At 40.4% G+C, this 20107-nt stretch overlaps 4 protein-coding genes across 7 annotated transcripts; 2 read left to right on the plus strand and 2 right to left on the minus strand.

The window, feature by feature from the left end:
- Positions 1-1677: 1677 nt before the first annotated feature.
- Positions 1678-11856, plus strand: LOC116917681 (septin-7). Its single transcript, XM_045170204.1, is given in 14 exon segments — positions 1678-1944; positions 4787-5663; positions 5665-5877; positions 7681-7998; positions 8083-8228; positions 8366-8537; positions 8617-8717; positions 8833-9085; positions 9236-9425; positions 9489-9672; positions 9820-9861; positions 9964-10099; positions 10167-10330; positions 11445-11856. Coding segments are annotated over 13 exon segments (2355 nt in total). The 5' UTR covers positions 1678-1944; positions 4787-5282; the 3' UTR covers positions 11500-11856.
- LOC116917696 (transcription factor Adf-1) lies at positions 2093-4456 on the minus strand. 2 transcript variants are annotated; one of them, XM_032923279.2, is made up of 6 exons: positions 4051-4456; positions 3298-3457; positions 2913-3015; positions 2622-2833; positions 2298-2487; positions 2093-2172 (listed from the first exon to the last, which is right to left on the minus strand). In XM_032923279.2, exons 1-5 carry the CDS (start codon positions 4226-4228, stop codon positions 2310-2312), a joined length of 831 nt encoding a protein of 276 aa, XP_032779170.2. In that variant the 5' UTR covers positions 4229-4456; the 3' UTR covers positions 2093-2172; positions 2298-2309. The 2 variants fall into 2 exon arrangements, with proteins under 2 accessions (XP_032779170.2, XP_032779169.2); XM_032923278.2 differs by lacking the exon at positions 2093-2172 and having other exon boundaries at positions 2174-2487; positions 4051-4455.
- A 1016-nt stretch (positions 11857-12872) lies between the features above and the next one.
- LOC116917697 (39S ribosomal protein L13, mitochondrial) lies at positions 12873-13785 on the minus strand. The gene is made up of 4 exons (XM_032923280.2): positions 13639-13785; positions 13456-13579; positions 13242-13396; positions 12873-13185 (listed from the first exon to the last, which is right to left on the minus strand). Exons 1-4 carry the CDS (start codon positions 13783-13785, stop codon positions 12952-12954), a joined length of 660 nt encoding a protein of 219 aa, XP_032779171.2. The 3' UTR covers positions 12873-12951.
- On the plus strand, positions 13740-19678 carry LOC116917678 (condensin-2 complex subunit G2). 3 transcript variants are annotated; one of them, XR_006643851.1, is made up of 19 exons: positions 13740-13882; positions 14019-14414; positions 14479-14664; positions 14718-14921; positions 14982-15116; positions 15194-15349; positions 15407-15634; positions 15694-15759; positions 15819-15965; positions 16026-16284; positions 16354-16547; positions 16632-16896; positions 16968-17098; positions 17172-17386; positions 17546-17891; positions 17952-18095; positions 18151-18306; positions 18950-19466; positions 19548-19678. XR_006643851.1 is itself a non-coding variant. In XM_032923237.2 (18 exons), the coding sequence occupies exons 1-18, from the start codon at positions 13799-13801 to the stop codon at positions 18597-18599; spliced, it is 3522 nt and encodes a 1173-aa protein (XP_032779128.2). In that variant the 5' UTR covers positions 13740-13798; the 3' UTR covers positions 18600-18650. The 3 variants fall into 3 exon arrangements, 2 of the variants coding, with proteins under 2 accessions (XP_032779128.2, XP_032779130.2); XM_032923237.2 differs by lacking the exons at positions 18950-19466; positions 19548-19678 and adding an exon at positions 18390-18650; XM_032923239.2 differs by lacking the exons at positions 18950-19466; positions 19548-19678 and adding an exon at positions 18390-18650 and having other exon boundaries at positions 17952-18086.
- Positions 19679-20107: the final 429 nt, after the last annotated feature.

The following is a 20107-nucleotide window of genomic DNA, read 5'->3' on the forward strand; positions in this document are numbered from 1 at the left end:
CTCCAATTTTCATTTTCCTCTAATTTCCACGATAATCATGTAGCTTTTTGACAACCGTAAGAAAGGAGTGCCATTATGGCCAAATCCATACACGGCGTTTTCTTTAATCTTTCATTATGCGTGACAAGAACTCGTTTTTAAATATGAAAGCGGTGCATTATTGACATGTAGCTGTCCTCACCGAGTCAGTCAGCCATTCCCATTGTTCGTAGTACACGATAAATAACTTTAAAACTTTTTTTTTACACGAAGCATTGGATGTTTTTCACAGTATTTTGTTCGTGAACGTTTTTGCCTCTATTTGATATTAGACTATTTCTTCAGTAAATGTGGTGTTTCGCTGTGACGTGGAACAATGTTTTTTTTTCAGACCTTTTCATCCGGATTCCTTATCTGTTTTGGGAACTAAGAATTGGAGGGAAAGAGTTGACCGCATAGATTACGACCATAATTCATATCACAATGTTGCCTTGGAAATATTTTGTTTTTAGCCTTAAATGGAACGTTGGATGAACGTTAGAAGTTCAGGTTCTCTTCTTCAGTAGGATTCTATGCTATAAAAGGAAAAGCTCCATAAAGTCAAAAGGCAAAGGCCAAATAAAATCGCGTAATTATCGTTGAGTTTGTTTCAGAACATTTTCGATGTCTTTTTTTCATCAAGCAACGGGCCTAAATCAACTGGTACGAAATTCCACCGATAGGTGGAGTCAATGTGGCCAGTGACGCTTGTTCACATCCCCAGTTCCCCACACACATTCCCCACAGGCGTTCGTATTCGAGCAGTCTTATATATTCACTGCAGCGTGTGTATGCATGTGTATGTGTGTGTGTGTGTGTGTTAAAAGTAACTGGTGTGTTTGGCAGTTGGCTGTGACGAAAATTACTAATCTTAACGCGGGTTTCCGAGCTCCACTCCCATATTTGAAAAGACACAGTGACTGTCAAAGCAGAGAAACAAGAAGAAGCTAAACCGTTTTTTCCCTTCTCGAGTGTGGTGTGTGTCACTGTGACAACGATGCAGAAGAGCGGTAAGCTGTTGTCTCACCACTTGCATTTTTTAGTAATAAAAATTTTGAACGAGTCTTGGTTTGTTGTTGTTAAGAGTGACAATATGTTTTACGAAAAAGAAGAAAAATGTATGACCGGACAAAAGGATAGAATCTTACAAACATATGCAACTTGTCAGTGGCCTTCTGGAAAGCCTTCACTTTTGTCTGGGAGATCCATTTTTGTGTTTTTCGACACAACTGGCCGAACCTGGGCGTTTTTAAGGGTGGGGAAATTCGAGACAGCTCGGGAGGGTTTCGAAACCGGATTCTGACATTTTTCTCTCTTTTGGCGTGTCGGTTTTTTGAATTTTTTCATCGGACTCTTGCCAATGTTCACGCCCTGATTGAAAACTGACCCCAAAACTCATCTTTTGTTTATTTATTTATTTATTTGTGAAATCGACCGACATCATCGCCCCCACGTGGTTCCTGGTATTTAGTGGTAAGTTAATAATCCCCCTTTATTTTTTAAATTTGTTTTTGCTGAATTTCCACTGTCGATTCAAAGCGAGTGTGGTAAAACAAGGGAATCTGTGTTGGTTTAATACCTACCGCTAGAGGCGCCACTGGTAGTAACTGTCGGCGTGTTACATGGCGCGCGCTCGCAATCCCGCCGGTCAGTTGAATCGGAACGGTCGTTCCGACTTCAAGTCCCAGGCAAAAGAAAAAAACAGAAATAGTTCTTTTGTTTGCGGTTTTTTTTTTATCTGAACTATTCTTTCGTCATTTTGGTGCGCGTTTTTATCTAGTGGTGTCATAGTGAACTAATTTTCAGTTTCTGTTTTCGGTGGTGAACTGTGAAAGAGGCCTCTTTTCGTGTGTTTTATTGTCTTCTAAATTTACTACTTCTGTTGTTGTTGCGGCTGGCTGGATACTGTCCGGATTTCCTGCACAGGTGTTGTTGTTGCACCGAATAGAAAGGGGGTTCCGTTGAGGTGTGTGTGTGTGTATTGACCGTGAAGAATGTGTCTGGAAGGAATCACGGTACGGGAGGGGAGGGCAGGGTTGCGAGAGAAAAAGTCATCATCGCTATTCTTGGCTGCATATTTTTTTCCTTTTTTCTCTTGGGACTATGCACACACCTTTTATCACGATCCGCAGGGTTGCCAGATACTACTATCCACTTGAGATGTAAACATGTATTCATAAAGTAAAGAGAAAAAAGAAGAAGAAAAGGGAATAGTTTTTATCTTCTTGTTGATGTTCAAGTGCCCGAATGCACAGTGTAGTGGTTCTCTCTTTATTTACTTCTTTTTCAGTTTAGGAATGACTCCCGAATTCCATATCGTGTATCAGTTGAAGGATTTGAACTTTAGCCAACGAGCGGCGCATTAGCGGCAGACGACGTAGTGTCTGTGCTACTGAAAGACAGAAGAGTTCGTCTTCGTTGTACGTCATCCGAGGGCTGGTACTCCCGCCGTTATTGAACGTTGACGACCTTTAACATAAGAAAAATCAAAATCCTTATATGGAAGCAGGTTCTTTTCTTTCTACTTGGGTTTTTACTCCTCCACAGTGGTTTTTTATTTTATTATTCAATTGGATTTTTTAATTTTCGGGTGGTTTTACTACCTGTGGTGGTGATGATGATCATTCGGTACACCTCCTCGAAGGTAGTCTGAAGGTGTGCCAGAACGAGGTGGACCGACATGATGGTGCGCATCTGTTTCTTCGATTATAACCATCGGGTAACATTCGGCCGCTGCGGCACTTTGTTGATCGAAAGCTGGTGAAACTGGCCCGTCTGTTTCATCTGACGATGTGTGATTGTTATCTCCTTCAGACTGTCGTCCGAGATTAAAAACGGGTCGATGATAAGCCGCGCGTTCAAACATTAAAAAGTTTTGCTTTGATGTTTGTTACCTTGACGTGTTGTTGGCGGGCACCTCGTGGCGTGTTTGTACCATCAGACGTCGCTTCCTGCTGCTGGCCGCCACCGCCGCCCCCACGAGCCTTGAATTTGAAGCTTGAGGGCCAAAAAAGAAAAGAATAGTATCCATAAATGAATATTCTATTGATTATTAACGAAAAAAAAAAAGTCGCCACTATAATCTTCCATCGAAAAATCTATTTTTATTTTATGTTTGTGGGCATTATCAGTAGTAAACTGACGAGCATAATGGCCATGAGAATAAAAAAAAAAAAAAAAAGTCAAAGGAACGGTAAAGAAAAGTACCGAACGGCGTGGGGTATGGCTTCAAAAGAAAATTGTAGAAAAACGTGTAAAATTACAAAGTCGTGCTTTTACCTGCGGTGTTTGATAAAATCTTGGATAAAGTGCATTTGAGAAGCCAACGGCCAGTTGCCTCCGCCTCCGGATTTGCAGCCGTTGGTTTGCTGCGACTTGCGCTTGCGCTCCCGCGTGTACCGGTCCCGCAAGTAGCGCCAGCGGTGCTCGCACTCGATGGCTATAAAAACGGAACAAAACAGAACTCTTCTGAATGGTTTGTTTCGGAAAACCAAATTTGATAAAGACAGGTGTGGATGGGGCGAGTTCTCTCCCGTTTTTATTATTTTCAGGAAAGAAATTTTTACGAGTCGTTAGATTTTTCCGGCAAAAAAAAAAATCAACCGTAGGCATGGGGCCAATTTTTTTTTTTCTTAAAAAAAAAATTATTCTCTAAAATCGATACACAATCTTGTTGACCGTTGCGACAGTTATCTGATCATCAGCGTTTTCCACTTGAGTGGCCATTACCCAAGAATTTGAGCCAAGTGTATCGAGTCTATTGGAAATACAAGTTTCCTAAGGACGGAAATGTGCTATGAGAGTAGAGCGCATGCGCAACCCTCCCACCTCTTCCCACCCATCGAAACACGCAATGGCGGGTGTTCTCTACGTAACGGTAAGGAAAGAAAACAAGACCAGACGTAGACAAGCGGACGGGAGGCTTTACGTAGTTACAGTGGAACGTGGGCGGCCGGTTAGCAACTAGCCGAATCGGGGAAAAAGGGAGAGGGAAGGGGAGGACACAATGGATGTAAAAGTTTAGTTCCTTACCGGACATGCCGACATTGTTTGCAATTTCTCGCCAAACGGCTGCTTTTCGATCAGCATCTTTATATTCAGTTTCACGCGGATCGTAGAGGCACGAATGATCGCGAACGTGGCGGATGATAAGTTCGTCCGGAAAGTTAGTGGTTGATGTACCGGACCCGGCCCCACCGCTGGCCGCCATCTTGAACGACGGATCGCAACTGATGGAGCGCGCGCGTCAGTGAGAAAGCGAGAGAGAGAGAGAGAAAGAGAGAGAGACGGGGGGCGACATTGAGTCGCGAGTGAGTCGGCCCCCTCCTTTCCCCCTCCCCCTTCACCTACTTCCATCCGCGCGCGTCCGGTCGTGTCGCTTCGGTCGCGACGGCGAGAAACGCAAACGCAGAGGGTCGTTAACGGACGCCAGGGGCCTCCGTCGTTCCAGACCGGCACACGACATTTTATTTATTTTTATTTATTTTTTCATTAAGTTTGTTATTTCTTGTTGTGGGGTGTTTTTCTTTACTTTGACCAAATAATTTCCCAAGGGAAAATTAAGTTAACGGAATTGCTGACACACACACACATACAAAAAATGTAACGGAAGAAAAGTTCGTTAGTTTGTATAAGAAAAATCCTTTTTTTAAAACATGAAAGTGGGGAAATAATTTCATTGACGTTCGAGTGTTTGTCTAGTTTAGACCAGTCATACTGACTCTCTTTTATTTTTCGTTTCTTTTCTTTTTTTTTTTCTTGACATCAGGATAGAAAGTGAAAAAGAACGTGATCCGGCTTAGTTTTTACGCGTTAACGCGAACGTCAGTTCATTAACGTGAAGATAATATTCGGTTCAAAACAAAACAAAATATCCAACTGTTCTCGACATTTGAAAAGGAAAAGCAAACAACAACAAAAAAAGCTGTTGGGAATGCACGTCGTTGTGGCGCCGCGTGAATTTCCGTCGCCTGTTGCTTCCGTCACGCACCTCCCTGTCAACTTTGTTGGTCTCGCGTCGTTGATAAGTGGATAAACACACGCTGAGAGACGTATACACACACAGGCACACACACAAACCGACCGCCCGCGCTGGTCCAAGCGACTTGTTTATTCTCTGCGTGTATGTGTGTCGTGCGGATTGATGTTTTTTTATTTTTCGTTGAGTTTTCTTTTTTTGAATATTTAAAACATTTGTCGGGTGGGGATTGCCTTGAAAAGTGACTCCATCTGTCGAACTGAATCGTTACCATTTCGACGAGAAAATGACGAGTGAGCAAGCAGCGATGATTAGCAGCGAAGGCACAGCTGCAGTATTGGCTTCGAGACGAGAAAGACTGCGCCGGCCGTTGCCGAACCCGCCGGAACCGAACCGCGGTTCTGGCGGTTCGACTCAGTCAAATGCGGCAGCTGCTGCCGCTGCGGCCGGCGTCCGCGGCGTCGTAGCCAGTCGTCTGGCGGCCATGGCCTCGGCTGGATCTTCAATTAGTTCTGTGACATCATCATCGTCATCAGCAGCTCTATCGTCAAGCAATTCCACTTTTTCTGCGGCAACCACAACAACAACGACAACCAATGGCACTAGTTCCAATAGTAGCGATAATGGCCTACCGCACAAGTTGACCACATCCTACAGTGTCGATTCCAAATTCACGTATACCCAGTTATCGATTATCCAGTCTGGATCGACTGGCCCAGCGTCAACGTTTGTTTGAAGCCACGACCGCTACGTCGGTTCAGCCTAACGGATTGCCCACAGCACATCCTCCTCCTCCTCCTCCTTCTTCTTCTTCTTCCTCTTCTTCTTCTTCTGCTACTTTCTCATCCGCCACTAATGTGGCAACCGGAGAAACACACGCCGTAAGTCTTTCTCCAAACCAACAAACTGTGTCCTGTTTTGTATCAGTGTGTCTTATGTTTCGCTTTTTCGCTTTCTTGGATTTTGGTGGCTGGGTAACTTGAGAAGGCGACGCGCCATTTTGACCCTTGTCGGAATGGGATCCCCAACAGTTTGGGGTGTCCTTCCTTTCTCTCCTCCCCTTGTCTGTCATTGCTGTGTGAGTGTATGACGGTCCGGCATTGCGGATGCGCCATCCTACACTGCACAATATAGCGGTGGGCTATTGATTTATTTACGCTAGTGGGCAAGATAGGGTCCATTTCGGATTAGGGTCCAACTTACACACAAGAACTTGATGATCTCCGGATATGGTGTGTTGGGTTACCCACACCAGGAAAAACAACACCCAACACGGCCCTAAAGGAGTTTTTGATGATGAGTCATTGCCATCCGCTGATTAAGAAGGACTGTCCAACTACCAAATTCTTCTTCATCTTTGTCTTGTAGTTGAAACATTTTTTACACGCCCCCCTAACTCGAAGATACGCAGATGGCCTCCATGTGTGTGTGTGTGTGCGTGCATTTTTAAAGAAATGCACCTTTCTAAAGTTAGCTGCAACAAGGGGGAAAAAGAAAAAGAAGGAAGGAAAAAATCTTAACTGCGTCCGGAAATGGAGGAGAGCGGATATCATCCGTCTCCGAGTTGAGAGTTTCGAGTTGTCGGGAGGGGAGGGGAGAGGCAAGATGTAGAAAAACTAAGGGTCGCTGCGCCATTGTTGTTGTTCAGCATCCTATGAAAATGGCTCTCTTTCCTCCATGTCTCTGCATTTTCATTAAAAATATAAATCTTTTTCTTCTATTTATTACGTTAAAGAAAAAGTAGGAATTCTGTTTTCCATGTCTCGAACACGGCGCCACCCTTTTTGCAATTTTTTTTGTTTTGTAAGTCTTCCAAAGACGAACCCAAGAATATTGTTTAGAATTAAGAATCCGAAAAACAGCACTGTGTCTGTTTGCGTGTCTACATTTCAATATGTAAGTGGGGTTTGTTCTGTCTGTTTAGCACATCAACTCGCAGTTGTTGTTGTTGTTGCCATTAAAGAAACAAGAAAACAAAAAGAGAAACTCCGGAGCCCTTATTCAATATGGTACAGGAAGGCACTCCGGAGCACACTAGATGGAGTGCTGCTGCATTTTGAACTCGACACCGATGTGTCTGTTTATCGATCGGCGTCTCTTGCTGGCGTTAGACAAATCTCTTTTTCTCCCCAAGAAACAACCGAAAAAAAAGGGGGGGGGGGGAGATTAAAATAGAAATGCATTGTCGCCTTTTGACCTTTTTCAACGGGTTAACCCGTTTGTTGCATTTTCGGTTTCAGTGTTATCGTCCGTCTTATTTCATCATTATTTTGGTTGAGAAACGCCTCTCCCCCACTCACACACAGTTCCCATAATAATAAAAAAAAAGCCTCCGGCAGGGACATCGTTTTGGCAGCACGTCGAACGAATCCTCGGATTAGAAAAACGGACACGGCCCTGTTTTTCTGTGCATACATCGGCGGCCGACGTTACGGAACCACCACAGCCTATTTTGATTTTCCAAGCAATTGTCCCTGTTTTGACCACCCAGATATTCCCTTTTCCTGTCAGGATTTGTTTTTCTGGTTTCTCTTCATCTCGTTTTAAATCGAGATAGGAAGGAGGTCCTTTACGTTTTCAAGAACAAGTTTATTTTTCTTATTGTGTGTGTGTGTGTGTGTGTGTACAGTTGTCTGAATGTGTTTGTTTCAAGAGTTTTTTTCATTTGATTTTCCGTTGGACAGTTGCAAAGTAAGCGTGAAATGTTCTTCAAGAGCGAGACGCTACCAGCGGGAGCTAACCTGGCCGGCAGTAATTCGGCCTCCACTACGAATAGCACCGGTGCCACGCCCGCCTCTTCAGCAACTGGTGCTCAACAGCCAGTAGGCAACATCGCTTCGCTCAAGGAGAGTTTATTAGCCAACAAGGAAAATCACACGACAACGACGATGGCGGGTGGACCGCAGACTTCATCCTCTTCAACAACCTTGACTGGCAGCATTAGTAATAACAGCAGTCATGGCAGTGTGCCCGGCTTGGCCAATAACAGTACCGGAAGCAAGGTATTGTTTTTTTCTTCTTTTTTTTTTTTTTGATGGATGAAAGGAAAGAAAATTGCCTACAATGAAAACATTTCAATTCGACAGGTGGAGGCGTTGAAGCGGGAATTGACGGATGACAGTGGCAGTAGCAGCCGAATTGTATTACGTGATCGGCTAGCAGAAAAGGGTCCGGCACCCAGTCCACCGGTCATCAACAAGACACGTGAAGTGGATTATGTCGGATTTGCCAAGTATGTTGTGATGGACATTCACTTGTCATACGAACTGCCAAAAAAAAAAAAAGCCACGAGATTGGATTTCATTTGAATTCAATTTTTTTTTTTAAATTGATTGGATGTTCGTGATCATTTTCCTATTTTGTTTCTAGTCTTCCCAACCAGGTGTACCGACGAGCCGTCAAAAAAGGATTTGAATTCACCTTGATGGTTGTCGGCGAGTCGGGACTGGGCAAGTCAACGCTCATTAATTCCATGTTCCTGGCCGACATTTACTCTCCGGAATATCCTGGCCCATCGCATCGAATCAAGAAGACGGTCCAAGTATGTTCCTTTTTTGTCTTGTTTTCTCTTCTTTTTCGTTTTCTTTATCTACTAAACTTTCTTTGTGTTTGTTTGCTAGGTGGAACAGTGCCAAACTCTTTTGAAAGAAAACGGAGTTAATTTGACACTGACCGTAGTCGACACACCCGGATTCGGTGACGCGGTAGACAACAGCAATTGGTGCGTGTTTTTGTTTTCTTTGTTTGAAAAATAAAAATAAAAAAATAAATAAATAAGAGAAATTTCAGGTTTATGACGCATTAATTTTAAAATAATTTTTTTCCAAACAATTTAGTTGGCAGCCGATTGTCGATTATATTGAATCCAAGTACGAAGAGTACCTGAACGCCGAATCGAGGGTGCAGCGCCAGCCAATGCGCGATCATCGCGTTCACGTCTGCCTCTATTTCATCCAGCCTTCAGGTCACGGTCTCAAGCCACTAGACATTGAATTTATGAAGCGGCTTCATGACAAAGTCAATATCATCCCCGTCTTGGCCAAGGCTGACACGATGACGCCCGATGAGTGCACCTACTTTAAAAAACAGGTTCGGCCATATTTCTCTATTGACAAGTTGGTTGGGCTTTCTTTGACCTAACGGATGACATGTTTAACACACACAAAAATCTTTTTTCCACAAAATTTTCTTTTTTTCTTTTTTTTTTTCCTTTGTTTGAATATTTATTTTAAAAAACAGGTTCTTAACGAAATTGCTCAGCACAAGATCAAGATTTACGAGTTCCCAGACGTTGATGACGAGGAATTACGCAAATCACAACGCGCTCTACGGGAGCGAGTGCCCTTTGCCGTCGTCGGGTCTAATACGGTGGTCGAAGTAGATGGACGGAAGATTCGTGGCCGTCGTTACCCATGGGGCGTCGTCGAAGGTTTTATGGCATTTGTTTGATTAAAAAGAATTCATTTTTGATTTTCATATTGGCATTTTTTAGTCGAGAATATGGAACACTGCGATTTCATCGCTTTGCGAAATATGTTGATCAGGACCCATATGACAGATTTGAAAGAGGTGACAAATAATGTGCACTACGAAAATTTCCGCTGTCGCAAACTGGCGGGCGTCGGAGTTGCCGCCAATGATGGGACGTTGGGCAAATCGAATCGGATCTCTAACAAGTTAGTCTTTTCGTGTAGTATTTTCTTGCTTTTTTCTTCCCCTTTTGGAAAATGAAAAAGGAGAGCATGGCTTCTTGAAGTGTAGTTGGCACCGTATAAACACGTTTTCTTTCTCTGAGTTAAGTATAATCTGGCAATTTTCTCCAGTGCATGCTCTCCTTGGATAATGAACCCATTTATGATGGTTTGGTAAGTCATTCATCATCAGGCGGCCCCTTTCTACAGCAAAATAACAACCATTATGTCGATGGCACTAATCAGAGGCTCATTTATCTTTTGCCTCTTCATTAGGAACCCGTTGGCGCAGATGGAGGAAGAGCGACGGGATCACGAAGCCAAGATGAAAAAAATGGAACAAGAAATGGAACAAGTTTTTGAAATGAAGGTCAAAGAAAAGACACAAAAGCTCAAAGACTCTGAAACAGATGTAAAAGCCCAAAATTTAATTTGATATTTTCTCATTCATCACGTCAATTTTTCCATTTTCCATTCAGTTGCAACGCCGACATGAACAGACGCTCCGTTCGCTCGAGGCTCAGAAACTGGAATTGGAGGAGAAGCGTAAAGCTTTTGAAAACGAAAAAATGGCATGGGAAAATGCTTCCGGTCTGACGCTGGAAGAATTACGCCGACGCAGCCTCGAAGCCAATTCTAGAGAGTAAGTTTCGCATTCTCTTTTTTTTTTTTTTACTTTTTTTTTTCTCTCTTGGGTTTGAGTTCTCTTTCTCTGTTTCTCTGGTTATTCAAAAAAGGGTCGGATGTGGGCGCATAGGAATTCTTTTTTTATTTTTGTTTTATTTACCAAGTGATTTGCCTTTCGGGGCGGATTCTTTTTTTTTTTTTTTCGGGGTCGGGATCCCATAACGTTTTACGATGTTATTTAGCCTCGAGTTCTTGGTCATTCTTTTACTGGGATGTTTATGCAGTACGTAGCTATGTACATTTATTTATTTTTGAAAGACTTTTATGGTTTTCCTTAACTGGCTACACTAACTCACTCACTTTCGCTCGCTCGCTAAAGCCAAAACCAAGCATCAAATAACTACATAAAACCCTGAAAAAAAAACGCAAAAAACGCAAAAAAAAAAGCAAAAGAAAAGGTGAATGCATATTAATATTGCAAATTAGGGTATTGTCCAGCGCTGATGAGCCGAAGCGGTCGATCAGCGGGGCTGCAATCCGTTTCAAGCGTTCGCTTTCTTTGCGCACGGCCAGCAAGCCCGAAACCTACTCCCAACAACAGCCAGCCGCTAACCAAGAATGCAAACAGCAATGAGAAATTCGCTCACTACTTATCTGACTGCCAAAAAAAAGCAAAACAAAAAGAAACAACTGATGATGCATTTCGTTTCACATAATATTTAAACAAAATTTTTTTTTTCCTTCTTATTTTTTTTTATGGGCTCACTTTCCTTTTCTCTTATTCTCACTTTTCTAGTTTCCTATTTCACACACTAGAAATCTTTCGACTATAACGCATGTGGTCAGGCCATTTCTACTTAACCTTATTTTTTTTTTCTTTGGTAGTTCATTGGGACGAAATCTCACGTCTGTACTTGCTCTGCAAAGGTGATCAAACGATAAAGATCAAAAATTAATATTACGAATAGGCAACCTTTTTTGGTTATCGGTCTTTGAGCGCACAAAAGAACAAGAACATTACAGAAATCACTTAATTAAAAATTCTTTTAGAGCAGTTTTTTCGCCATAAACATTTTTGTTACTATTTTCTGTAGTCATTGACTAACCAAATGCCCCCTATATCTTTGCAGGCAAGTAGACGGCAAGGACAAGGAGAAGGTGAAAAAGAAGAAGGGACTCTTCTAGGAAAGCATAAAATTCTAGATCATACAAACACACACAGACACACATTCTATCCTTTAATTTAGCTTCTATTCCTTCTTTTCCTACTCTGTCTCTCTATCTTGCTCTCTTCCTTCGAGAAATCAAGCCGGTCGTGTGTCTGCTCGTAACTGTGTCCTGTTTTTCTATTTTCTGTGTATAGTTTTTGTGTCATTCTCGTGTCCCGCCTTTTTATACCTCCCGGGAGTAATATTCTTGTTTTCCTTTTTTTGAATTTTGAACGTCTTCTACCTCCCCTCCTTTATCATATTTTTCTTTCCCCTCCCCCTCCCTCCTCTTCTTTCGCATTATGTGAGTAAATGGAAAAATATTTGGGCTTTATTTTTTTTTTATTATTATTATGTTTTTTTTTGGTTTTCATTTGGAGCGTTTTTCGTATGTAGATTGGCATTCCGACGTCATTTCTTTCAGTTCACCCCGACCTCATTCAGCTTCCCTTTTTGTGCCATTTCTTTCTTTGGTGGCAGTATTCTTCTCTCTTTTCTTTGAATTTTTGTTCATAGGGAAGTTTCGGCCATCTGTCTTTCCCCTACTGTGGAGTTCTTTATGTCACGCAAAGAAGAGACTATCTTGAATTCAAAAATGTCCCCCTCTTGCAGTCCTGTTTAATTTTTTGCATTTTTGGGTTGTCCTCATCGTCGAAACACTCGAGTCAACCAGGTTACCATTTTTGTTGGGTTCGATCTTGTCATTAATGGAAAAGAAAAGAGATGAATTGAATGCTGACAAAATACAACAAATTTGTAATTTAAATAATGAACTACTTCCCCCCTGATCTTCCATATCGATTAATCTGTCATGCGTCACGGCTGGAGAAGCATTGAATAAATGAGAAAAACTACACAATCGAATTCACGGATACTTCTTAGTTGATAAATCCAAAGTGTTTAAACATGCTCATTGGTTCTCTGATATGGATGTTGCCCACCTATTCGTTTTGGTTCAAGGTGAACGTTGCAAGAAAAGAAAGGTCGATCACTTTCACCACCCAGATGAAAGTCCTTAAAAGGCTTTAAGGACAGACGACATGGGTAGAAATTATTAGATATCCAATATCTATTAATCCCAAAGATGCCCCTCATTCCTTCTTCGCCTCTTGTTTTGTGAGACACGTAGTACAGATATACGTATGCACAGCAACAGAAGGAATCCGTCTCATACAATGTTTACCAGTTTTGAATAGGGACTCTATATTTACAATTGGCTTTACATGCATTTGAAGCTGTAGATAGTAGCAAGGTATAGAAGTTGCAGCTGTCCTGTTCACCAAGATAAGTGTTGATTTTGTGGGTGATGATACCTGTTTCTTCAAAATTATACTTTGAAATGATTTATTATTGAGAGCCAACCAGTTTATTTAAACCAGAAGTTTCTTTTTATTAATACTATTATTCTACCACAGACATGATTCTCCAATCATCGTAGTATATAATCATTAGGAAAATCAAATACTTTAGGATAGTTTTCTATTTCTTCCTTGCTGTATTCTTGAAGCCGCTTAGGTACTGGCATAACTGGTCTGATTTGTCCACTGAGGTTGCTCTTAATCTCTTCTGGAATCTCTGATCCTGGGTAAATGTGTAATCTTTCTATGCAGGTTCTGCGAACAAGATTGCTAGTAATAGCTTTGAACACAGCTTTCCTCATAATCTACAGAAACAAGAAATTACTCTGTGCATTATGGATTTATGTGGAAATTTAGTTACCATCTTTGGATCTTTTTGGTGAAGCTCCCAGGCCAGGGTCCATGACGCTCCTCTGGGATATCCTGTATGATGAAAATAAACCCGTTTCTTCCATTCATCTCCACGCAGTGCTATCTCTTGGCTGTTGATTACAACAACATGATCTCCACAATCATCTGAAAATTTTATATTTATGAAGCTGATCAAATTTTCTTGAGGATATGGGACAGTATACTTAGTGGATGGTAAATGGGCTTGTTTTGGCCAGTTAAATACGGACTCAGGACTTTGGCAGAATGAAATGGATCTTGCCACTGAGCATCATAAAGATACCACATCCGACTAAAAGTCGACCATTGCTGAAAAAAATGGCTATTAATTACAAAAGTTCACTTTCCATTGCATTCAATAATTTTACCTGTACACGTTTTGTAGCAGACATCTTTCTCTTTTTTACTATAGTGGGACAGCCACAAAACATGTAACAATTGCTTTTTGATGAAAAACCGATTTTTTCGAGTATGAGCGGGAAAGAAGCAACAATTGATATTTGATACTGAAACATTCAACTGAAACAGATGGACCACCAAGCTCTTCTACGTGCAGTAGAAACGTCAGATTGTAAAGTTTTTATCGAGTGGTACAAGAGAGTGGAAACTGAGGTAAATATACGTTGTGTGCACTGGGATTTCTAAAACCAGTGAAACTCATGTTGTAAAATACTGGCATGGTTTAATAGTCTAAACTTTTATACCATGATACTGGCTTGGTTCTAATGTGACATCTATTAATATGCAGAATATCTCGGCTGTTAGAGAATCAGTTGATCGCCTGTCCAACAAAGATCTATGTGGAATATGGACAGTGTTCACCAAATGGGTTGCACACGCAACCAATTCATTGAAAGAAAATCCAAATTTGCCCGAAAATGATTCAATCATGACTACTTTACTGTTCATGTCAACCATGGCTACCTACACCATCCACAACATGTCTAACAATGAACCTCAAGGATTACAGCCATCTGTAAAAGCCATGAATGGATCTTTGAAGTTTGTAAACTGCAAGAAAGCAGCAACAAGCATTTGCAAAATGAGCGAACACTACTGGAAAGTTCATCCTGAACTTGAAACTTTTCTATCCATCAACACCATTCAATGGTTCCTTACTCAAGCTATTCATCCAAAAGCAACAGTATGTTATATTCAAAAAAATTTATATTTGGTAAATTAAAATAATTACAAAATGCCCATTTCAGCTAGTTTCTGTGAAACAGTTATGGGACATGAAACAATCAATTGAGAAGTTAAATGCTTTGATCCTTGAAAGTTCTGGATTATTGACATTGTTTCTTTCTGCTATTTCCAATTCCAAATTTATTGGCTCCAATGAAGGACAAAAATGTATTGCTTGCCTGTTTAACTTTAATACAGTTATTGTACAGGTAATGTGTACAAGTTAAACAGTTAATATGGTCTAATCAAGGTTAATATACAGGTGTTGCAAAAAACAGTGAAAAAGTTTATCCCACTTGCAACAGTGAACGATTGTGAATCATTGGGGGAGATTTATTTTAAGGCGTGGAGAATGGCTACTGAACAACGCCGTGCAGACATCGAATTTGCCATTCAAGATCTCATGTACCATGCAGTTGTAGCTTGTCGCAAACCATTAGGAGTCATTGAAGGTGGAGTTAATAAGGTAATAGTCATGATCAATTCCAATCTACAGGGGCTCACTAGTTTTCATACTTGTTAACAGGTGCCTATGAACAAACTGCTTTTCCATCTTCTACATTCCATCCATCGTCAGCGAAAACAGCGCACTGTTGCAGTCCTTATCCACATTCTTTATAAACCTATTCTGTGGCGTTATCTGGAGGCGTCCAACGGCTTGGTAATTTAGATGTCAATGTTAGGTTGTGCAGATGACTTAAGAGATTTTCTTTGTTCATTTTGGCATTGAATGTATAGGTACGTGGGAATGCATTGTGTTTATTTTTTGACGCCTTCCCATTTGAAAGTGGAGAAGGGTTTGAGGAGGATGAGGCTGTGCGTACGAAGCAGTGGGCGATAATGCTTGGTGCCCTGATGGATCCCGTACCCCTTGTACGAACAATCGCAATACAGGTATCTTTCGTCATGTACCATAGGCTTTTAACGGCAATAACCGAATTGTATAACTAGGGCACATGCCGGATTCTATCTCAATACTGGGAAATAGTGCCAGTTAATATCATTCAAGACTTCATTACATGTTTGATGAGAAAGTTGCTGTATGACTCATCCTCCGCTGACGTCCGTGCTCATGTAGTAAAGGGTTTGGTAATGATGCTAGAGAGCAGACAAACCCACAGCCTTCTTGAGAAAATGATTCCCCTTACCAACAAAGTACTTCATGATCCCAATGAAAAAGTATATCAATTTTTGCCGAGGTATACCAAAACGAACGTTTCACTTACCAATTTTTGTAGGTACGGTCTGAATATGTTTTTTTGCTAACACACGTCCAAAAATTAAGAGTTAGCAAACTATGGGAGGTTTGTACCGTAAATGAGCGGTGTTATTTGAATGTTCTTGACTACACTGTTTATTTTAGGTGATTGATGTAAATCAGTTAGTTGGCCGGCTTGCAATGGAAACCTCAAAAAACGTATGCATTCGCCTCGCAACTCTTTTGGCCCCATTCTATTGTCCCAAAAGTACGCCAGAAATAGTTTTCCAGCGCTGTTTACGTCTTATCATCGTAAGTCTTTTAGAATCTAGAATTGAATACGTGAAATAGCTCGTTTTGTTCAATTTACAGGATAACCGGTTAGCTTCTAGGAAATTTTACCAATACATAGATACATGTGTGGGGATTGAACAAATTGCGCAATTGATCCTAATCATATGGAAGTTTTTACGCAACCATATCCACAAACAGTTGCAGCGCAATAAAAGTAGCCAGCAAAGAGAGGAAACAGCTAATCAACGACGCCCTTGTGGGGCTAAGAGGTCTCGACAAGGCGAAGGTGCGGAAAGCATTCCAAATACGACTGAAAACGAGGACAAAGAAAATCAAGGTTATATTCACTGCCATTGCGTATATTGACTCCTATTTTGAATGCTAATTTATTGTTCCTTCGCCTTAGATGGATCCACCGACAGTGAGGAAACTGGCAATGAAGAATTTAGTGAATGCAGCATCATAGGATTGATCGATGTAGTGTGTATCCTTCTTAGCGTAAACAAGACGAAATTCAAGGCACCGCCAAACGTTGTATATTGGGAGAATATCAAGTCACGTTTTTCGAAAACGTGTTCACTTTTCTTCCGCTATTTCAAGGTCAGAATTTTTCTGTTTTACGCCTGTCAAAAAACATTTTTACTTCGTAAAACTTTACCAGCATAAGACTTCGCGCATTCTTAGAACTCGGAAGGTCTTCGACCGCTTATCTGCCTCTATGGTTTGATGTCTTCCACATCGTCCACGTTGCTGTTGAGCTTTGTCAAATCTCAGTTGAAATCGCTAACGGATGAAGCGACATGTAAGGAGTTTAGTTATTTGGTAGACGTCATGTGCACTTGGGGTCGCGGAGAAGATTTATTAGATCTAATAACCGATCACCTCCAAGGAAATCTAATGAATTTCATAGCCGAAAAGTCTCCCCTCTCCGATACTCGTAAAGGCAAAGGTACTCGTAGGGTTTCAATGCATATTAATTAAGATTACCTTATCGTTTCTTTATTGTCCATCGTGCTACAGCTACTAGGAAAAAGCGAGTCTCGTTCGAAACGCCCAAGGACAGTAAGCCTTTGTTGGGATTACGTTGCATGGCCTACATTCTGCAGCACCCCTACAATAAGAAGATCATTTTGCGCAAAAATTTGGAACAGGTGAATTTTCTGCTTTTATGTTATGCCAGTTCAGTTGGTCAAAATCACATTAACTTTGTTTTGCAACTTACAGATAGAAAAACTATGCGAGACGCTAAAGGCTGTCTTATTAATTGCGGAAAACAATCCCAACAGGCTAACCAACCGGGAAAGTTTCTTATTTGTTGCAGCTTCTTTATACGTGAAAATGGTCCTGGTGTTAGCTTGTTCATATAAAAGAGAAAAGTCTGATTTGAAGTATATGGAGTCACAAAAAAATATTGTCGGAATACTCAGCTGGACGAAGAGGTCTTACTTACCAGATTATTATGATAATTATTTTATTGTTGTTATTATTATTATTATTATTATTATTATTATTATTATTATTATTATTATTATTATTATTATTTGTTTTTTGTTTTTTAATTTTTTAAATTACAAAGTGGATCTTTTTGTTCTAAATAGGTTAATGGAAAATGAAGATCTAAACCCGATTCTAGGGGATCTGATTTCATCTGCAGTTTCTTCCATCAGTAACTTGGTCATGATTCACTCCATGACTTGGGAAGTCTTTCGTCAGTTTTTGGATGTTGTTCTTCAAGTAGTTACGAAGTATCCGTCATCGAAGAACTTGACTCTCGCTATGAACTGTGCATACCATTCCTTGGTTTTCGTTTGGAGCGAGCGTTCAATAGGAAACGAATGTGATGTTGAATGCGAAAGCCGGATCAATCTGATCATCAACTGCGTTTTGGAGTGCGCTAGCCTGGTGACAGCGTCTGGTAGTAGTACGAGATTCTGCTTAGATGAGGTTGGTAAATGTGAATATGAATTTACAAAGTTTATGTGAAGGATTTATATATTTGAATAGGACGATTGGTCTCTGGTAAGAGATATTGTAAAGAAAATCTTGGAAGAATGTCATCGTCATCGCCCGGAAAAGCACGAAAGTATACGTGAAATCGTTCGCAAGATGGTAGATACCATTAGATCGGATATGATGCAGGTTCAGTCGGTATTTTTATTAAAAACTTAAATTTTCCATTGTAAATTTTTTTTTCTCGTTTAAGCCTGGACAAGGAGATGGCAAAAAGAAGGCGGATGATGCAAGTTGTCAGCATCAATTGTCAAAAGCTATAATTGCAGCATTCCGTACCCAAAATTCATTGGCGAAAATGATACTGGATGAATTTTTTGAAGTATTCCAGAGCAACGAAAATGAAACGGTTAGATACTCTAATTATGCTTTAAGAATTCTATTGAATGAATTATTTTTAAGCTTATTTTTTTTCTTCAACTAATCCCACAGACCTTAGTCGATTGCGTTGCGATTGCAAGACTGCTGGAAAGTCTGGGTCAAAATAAGGGTCGGATAGCACCGGGTACTTTGGCCAACGCCATCCTTTCTTTCGAAGATTGCTGGTTAACTGTAGGAGAAATCGAAAAAAGTGCAAATTCCGATCGGCTTGCTTATGTTAGCGCCACTATTACAGAGCTGAAGAAAGCGTTTTCAGTGTAGCCTCTAAAGGATATCGTGAAACCAAGATATTATAAACGAATGTAAAGCTTTTAAGGCGTATCACAGCGTTTGATTCTAGAATAATGCGGATGGGGTGCGAAAAGGAATAATAATAAAAAAAGAGCTGTATTGTTCTAACAATTTAAAATACTTCTCTCGCATGCGTTAGGGTGTGGCTGCTATTATACCTTGTGCTTTTTTCTTTTGAACACTACAGTCTGATCCTATAAGCTGCGATATTTTTACCTACAAATGTTTAGCGTCTCGTGTTGCAACTAGTAGTTGATATTCTAGATGTTATGCCTAAAATTGTTTCAACATTCAAAGTAAAATATAATTTTGTGTTCTAGGCGGAAACTCTAAATGGCGTTGATGTGCGTCAATGATGAAGGTTACGAGTGACAAGTTAAATGGGTGTTTGTTACGTTACCCTGTTTTGTGTTTCAAAAGATTTTTCGTCAAAAAATTTACGGCATGTTGTTATTTATTCAGTACTTAACGGCTCCCGGTGTTTGCGAAGTTCCCGATAGACTGAGGGGGAAAAAACCACGCGGTATTATCATAATTGAACACTGATTTCGCTTAAGTTATTGGTTTTCTCGTCAAACCAGCAATTTTTTTATTTAAAAAATAAGATGCTGATAGCACACCAACTTTTTTTTAATGTTCAGTTAAATTGGATTGGAATTCGAAACTGGCTTGTCGCTAGATGGTATCGTGATCTAAGACATCTGGTGGGCAAATTTTGAACTTTATCATTGTGATTCGTTTTTTGCGCATGATCATGAAGAATGGATGGTGTGTGTGTGTAGAATTACGATCCCTAATCTTTGTGTTTTCGAAGGATTATTTAGCTAAAATCTATTGGTATGTTGTTCGTTTTCAGTATAAAACATTGCTGTGTATTGGAATGGAAAATTTTCAAACTGATTGTGTTTTGTGTAACAGAGTTGGAGGAAGATCAATGCCCTATATTCTGTAGACTGGATTACCTCCAATGGCTTCGTGGGAAAGTGGGAAGGGTATAGCCTTACCACTTTTGTCAAAATCGGCCAAAAATGACATCTCTTGAAATTCTCCAAAAATCAGACGGCATAATCAAAATTGAACGCTGATTTCGATTTAGTCATTGGTTTTCTCTTTAGACTAGCCGTTTAAAAAATTAACGAAAACAGTTCTGTTAGCGCACCAACTTCATTTATGGTTTTTAACATGTAAATGAAAAACTATAAGACGAAAAGAAAAATAAACCTGATTTCCGTGATTTTCATTCAATTCTGAATCTAAATCATGTATTTTAGGCCAAATTTGAAATTTGGTCAAAAATGAAAAAGTGGGAAGGGTATAGCCTTACCACTTTTGTCAAAATCGGCCAAAAATGACATCTCTTGAAATTCTCCAAAAATTAGACGGCATAATCAAAATTGAACGCTGATTTCGATTTAGTTATTGGTTTTCTCTTTAGACTAGCCGTTTAAAAAATTAACGAAAACAGTTCTGTTAGCGCA

The sequence above is a fragment of the Daphnia magna genome, linkage group LG2 (assembly GCF_020631705.1).
Source record: "Daphnia magna isolate NIES linkage group LG2, ASM2063170v1.1, whole genome shotgun sequence".
Lineage (NCBI taxonomy): Eukaryota > Metazoa > Arthropoda > Branchiopoda > Diplostraca > Daphniidae > Daphnia > Daphnia magna.

What these genes read in the sequence shown, in the direction of transcription:
- LOC116917696 (XM_032923279.2), bottom strand. Translation starts at nt 4,228, where the DNA reads ATGGCGGCCAGCGGTGGGGCCGGGTCCGGTACATCAACCACTAACTTT. An exon ending in GATTTTATCAAACACCGCAG is followed by an intron (nt 3,016 to 3,297) that starts GTAAAAGCACGA and finishes TTGGCCCTCAAG; the next exon opens with CTTCAAATTCAAGGCTCGTG. An exon ending in CCCGCCAACAACACGTCAAG is followed by an intron (nt 2,834 to 2,912) that starts GTAACAAACATC and finishes CTCGGACGACAG; the next exon opens with TCTGAAGGAGATAACAATCA.
- LOC116917697 (XM_032923280.2), bottom strand. Translation starts at nt 13,785, where the DNA reads ATGTTTCAGTATCAAATATCAATTGTTGCTTCTTTCCCGCTCATACTC. An exon ending in CTGCTACAAAACGTGTACAG is followed by an intron (nt 13,580 to 13,638) that starts GTAAAATTATTG and finishes CATTTTTTTCAG; the next exon opens with CAATGGTCGACTTTTAGTCG. An exon ending in GCCCATTTACCATCCACTAA is followed by an intron (nt 13,397 to 13,455) that starts GTATACTGTCCC and finishes TAAAATTTTCAG; the next exon opens with ATGATTGTGGAGATCATGTT.
- LOC116917678 (XM_032923237.2), top strand. Translation starts at nt 13,799, where the DNA reads ATGGACCACCAAGCTCTTCTACGTGCAGTAGAAACGTCAGATTGTAAA. An exon ending in TACGAACAATCGCAATACAG is followed by an intron (nt 15,350 to 15,406) that starts GTATCTTTCGTC and finishes TTGTATAACTAG; the next exon opens with GGCACATGCCGGATTCTATC. An exon ending in CGAGGACAAAGAAAATCAAG is followed by an intron (nt 16,285 to 16,353) that starts GTTATATTCACT and finishes CCTTCGCCTTAG; the next exon opens with ATGGATCCACCGACAGTGAG.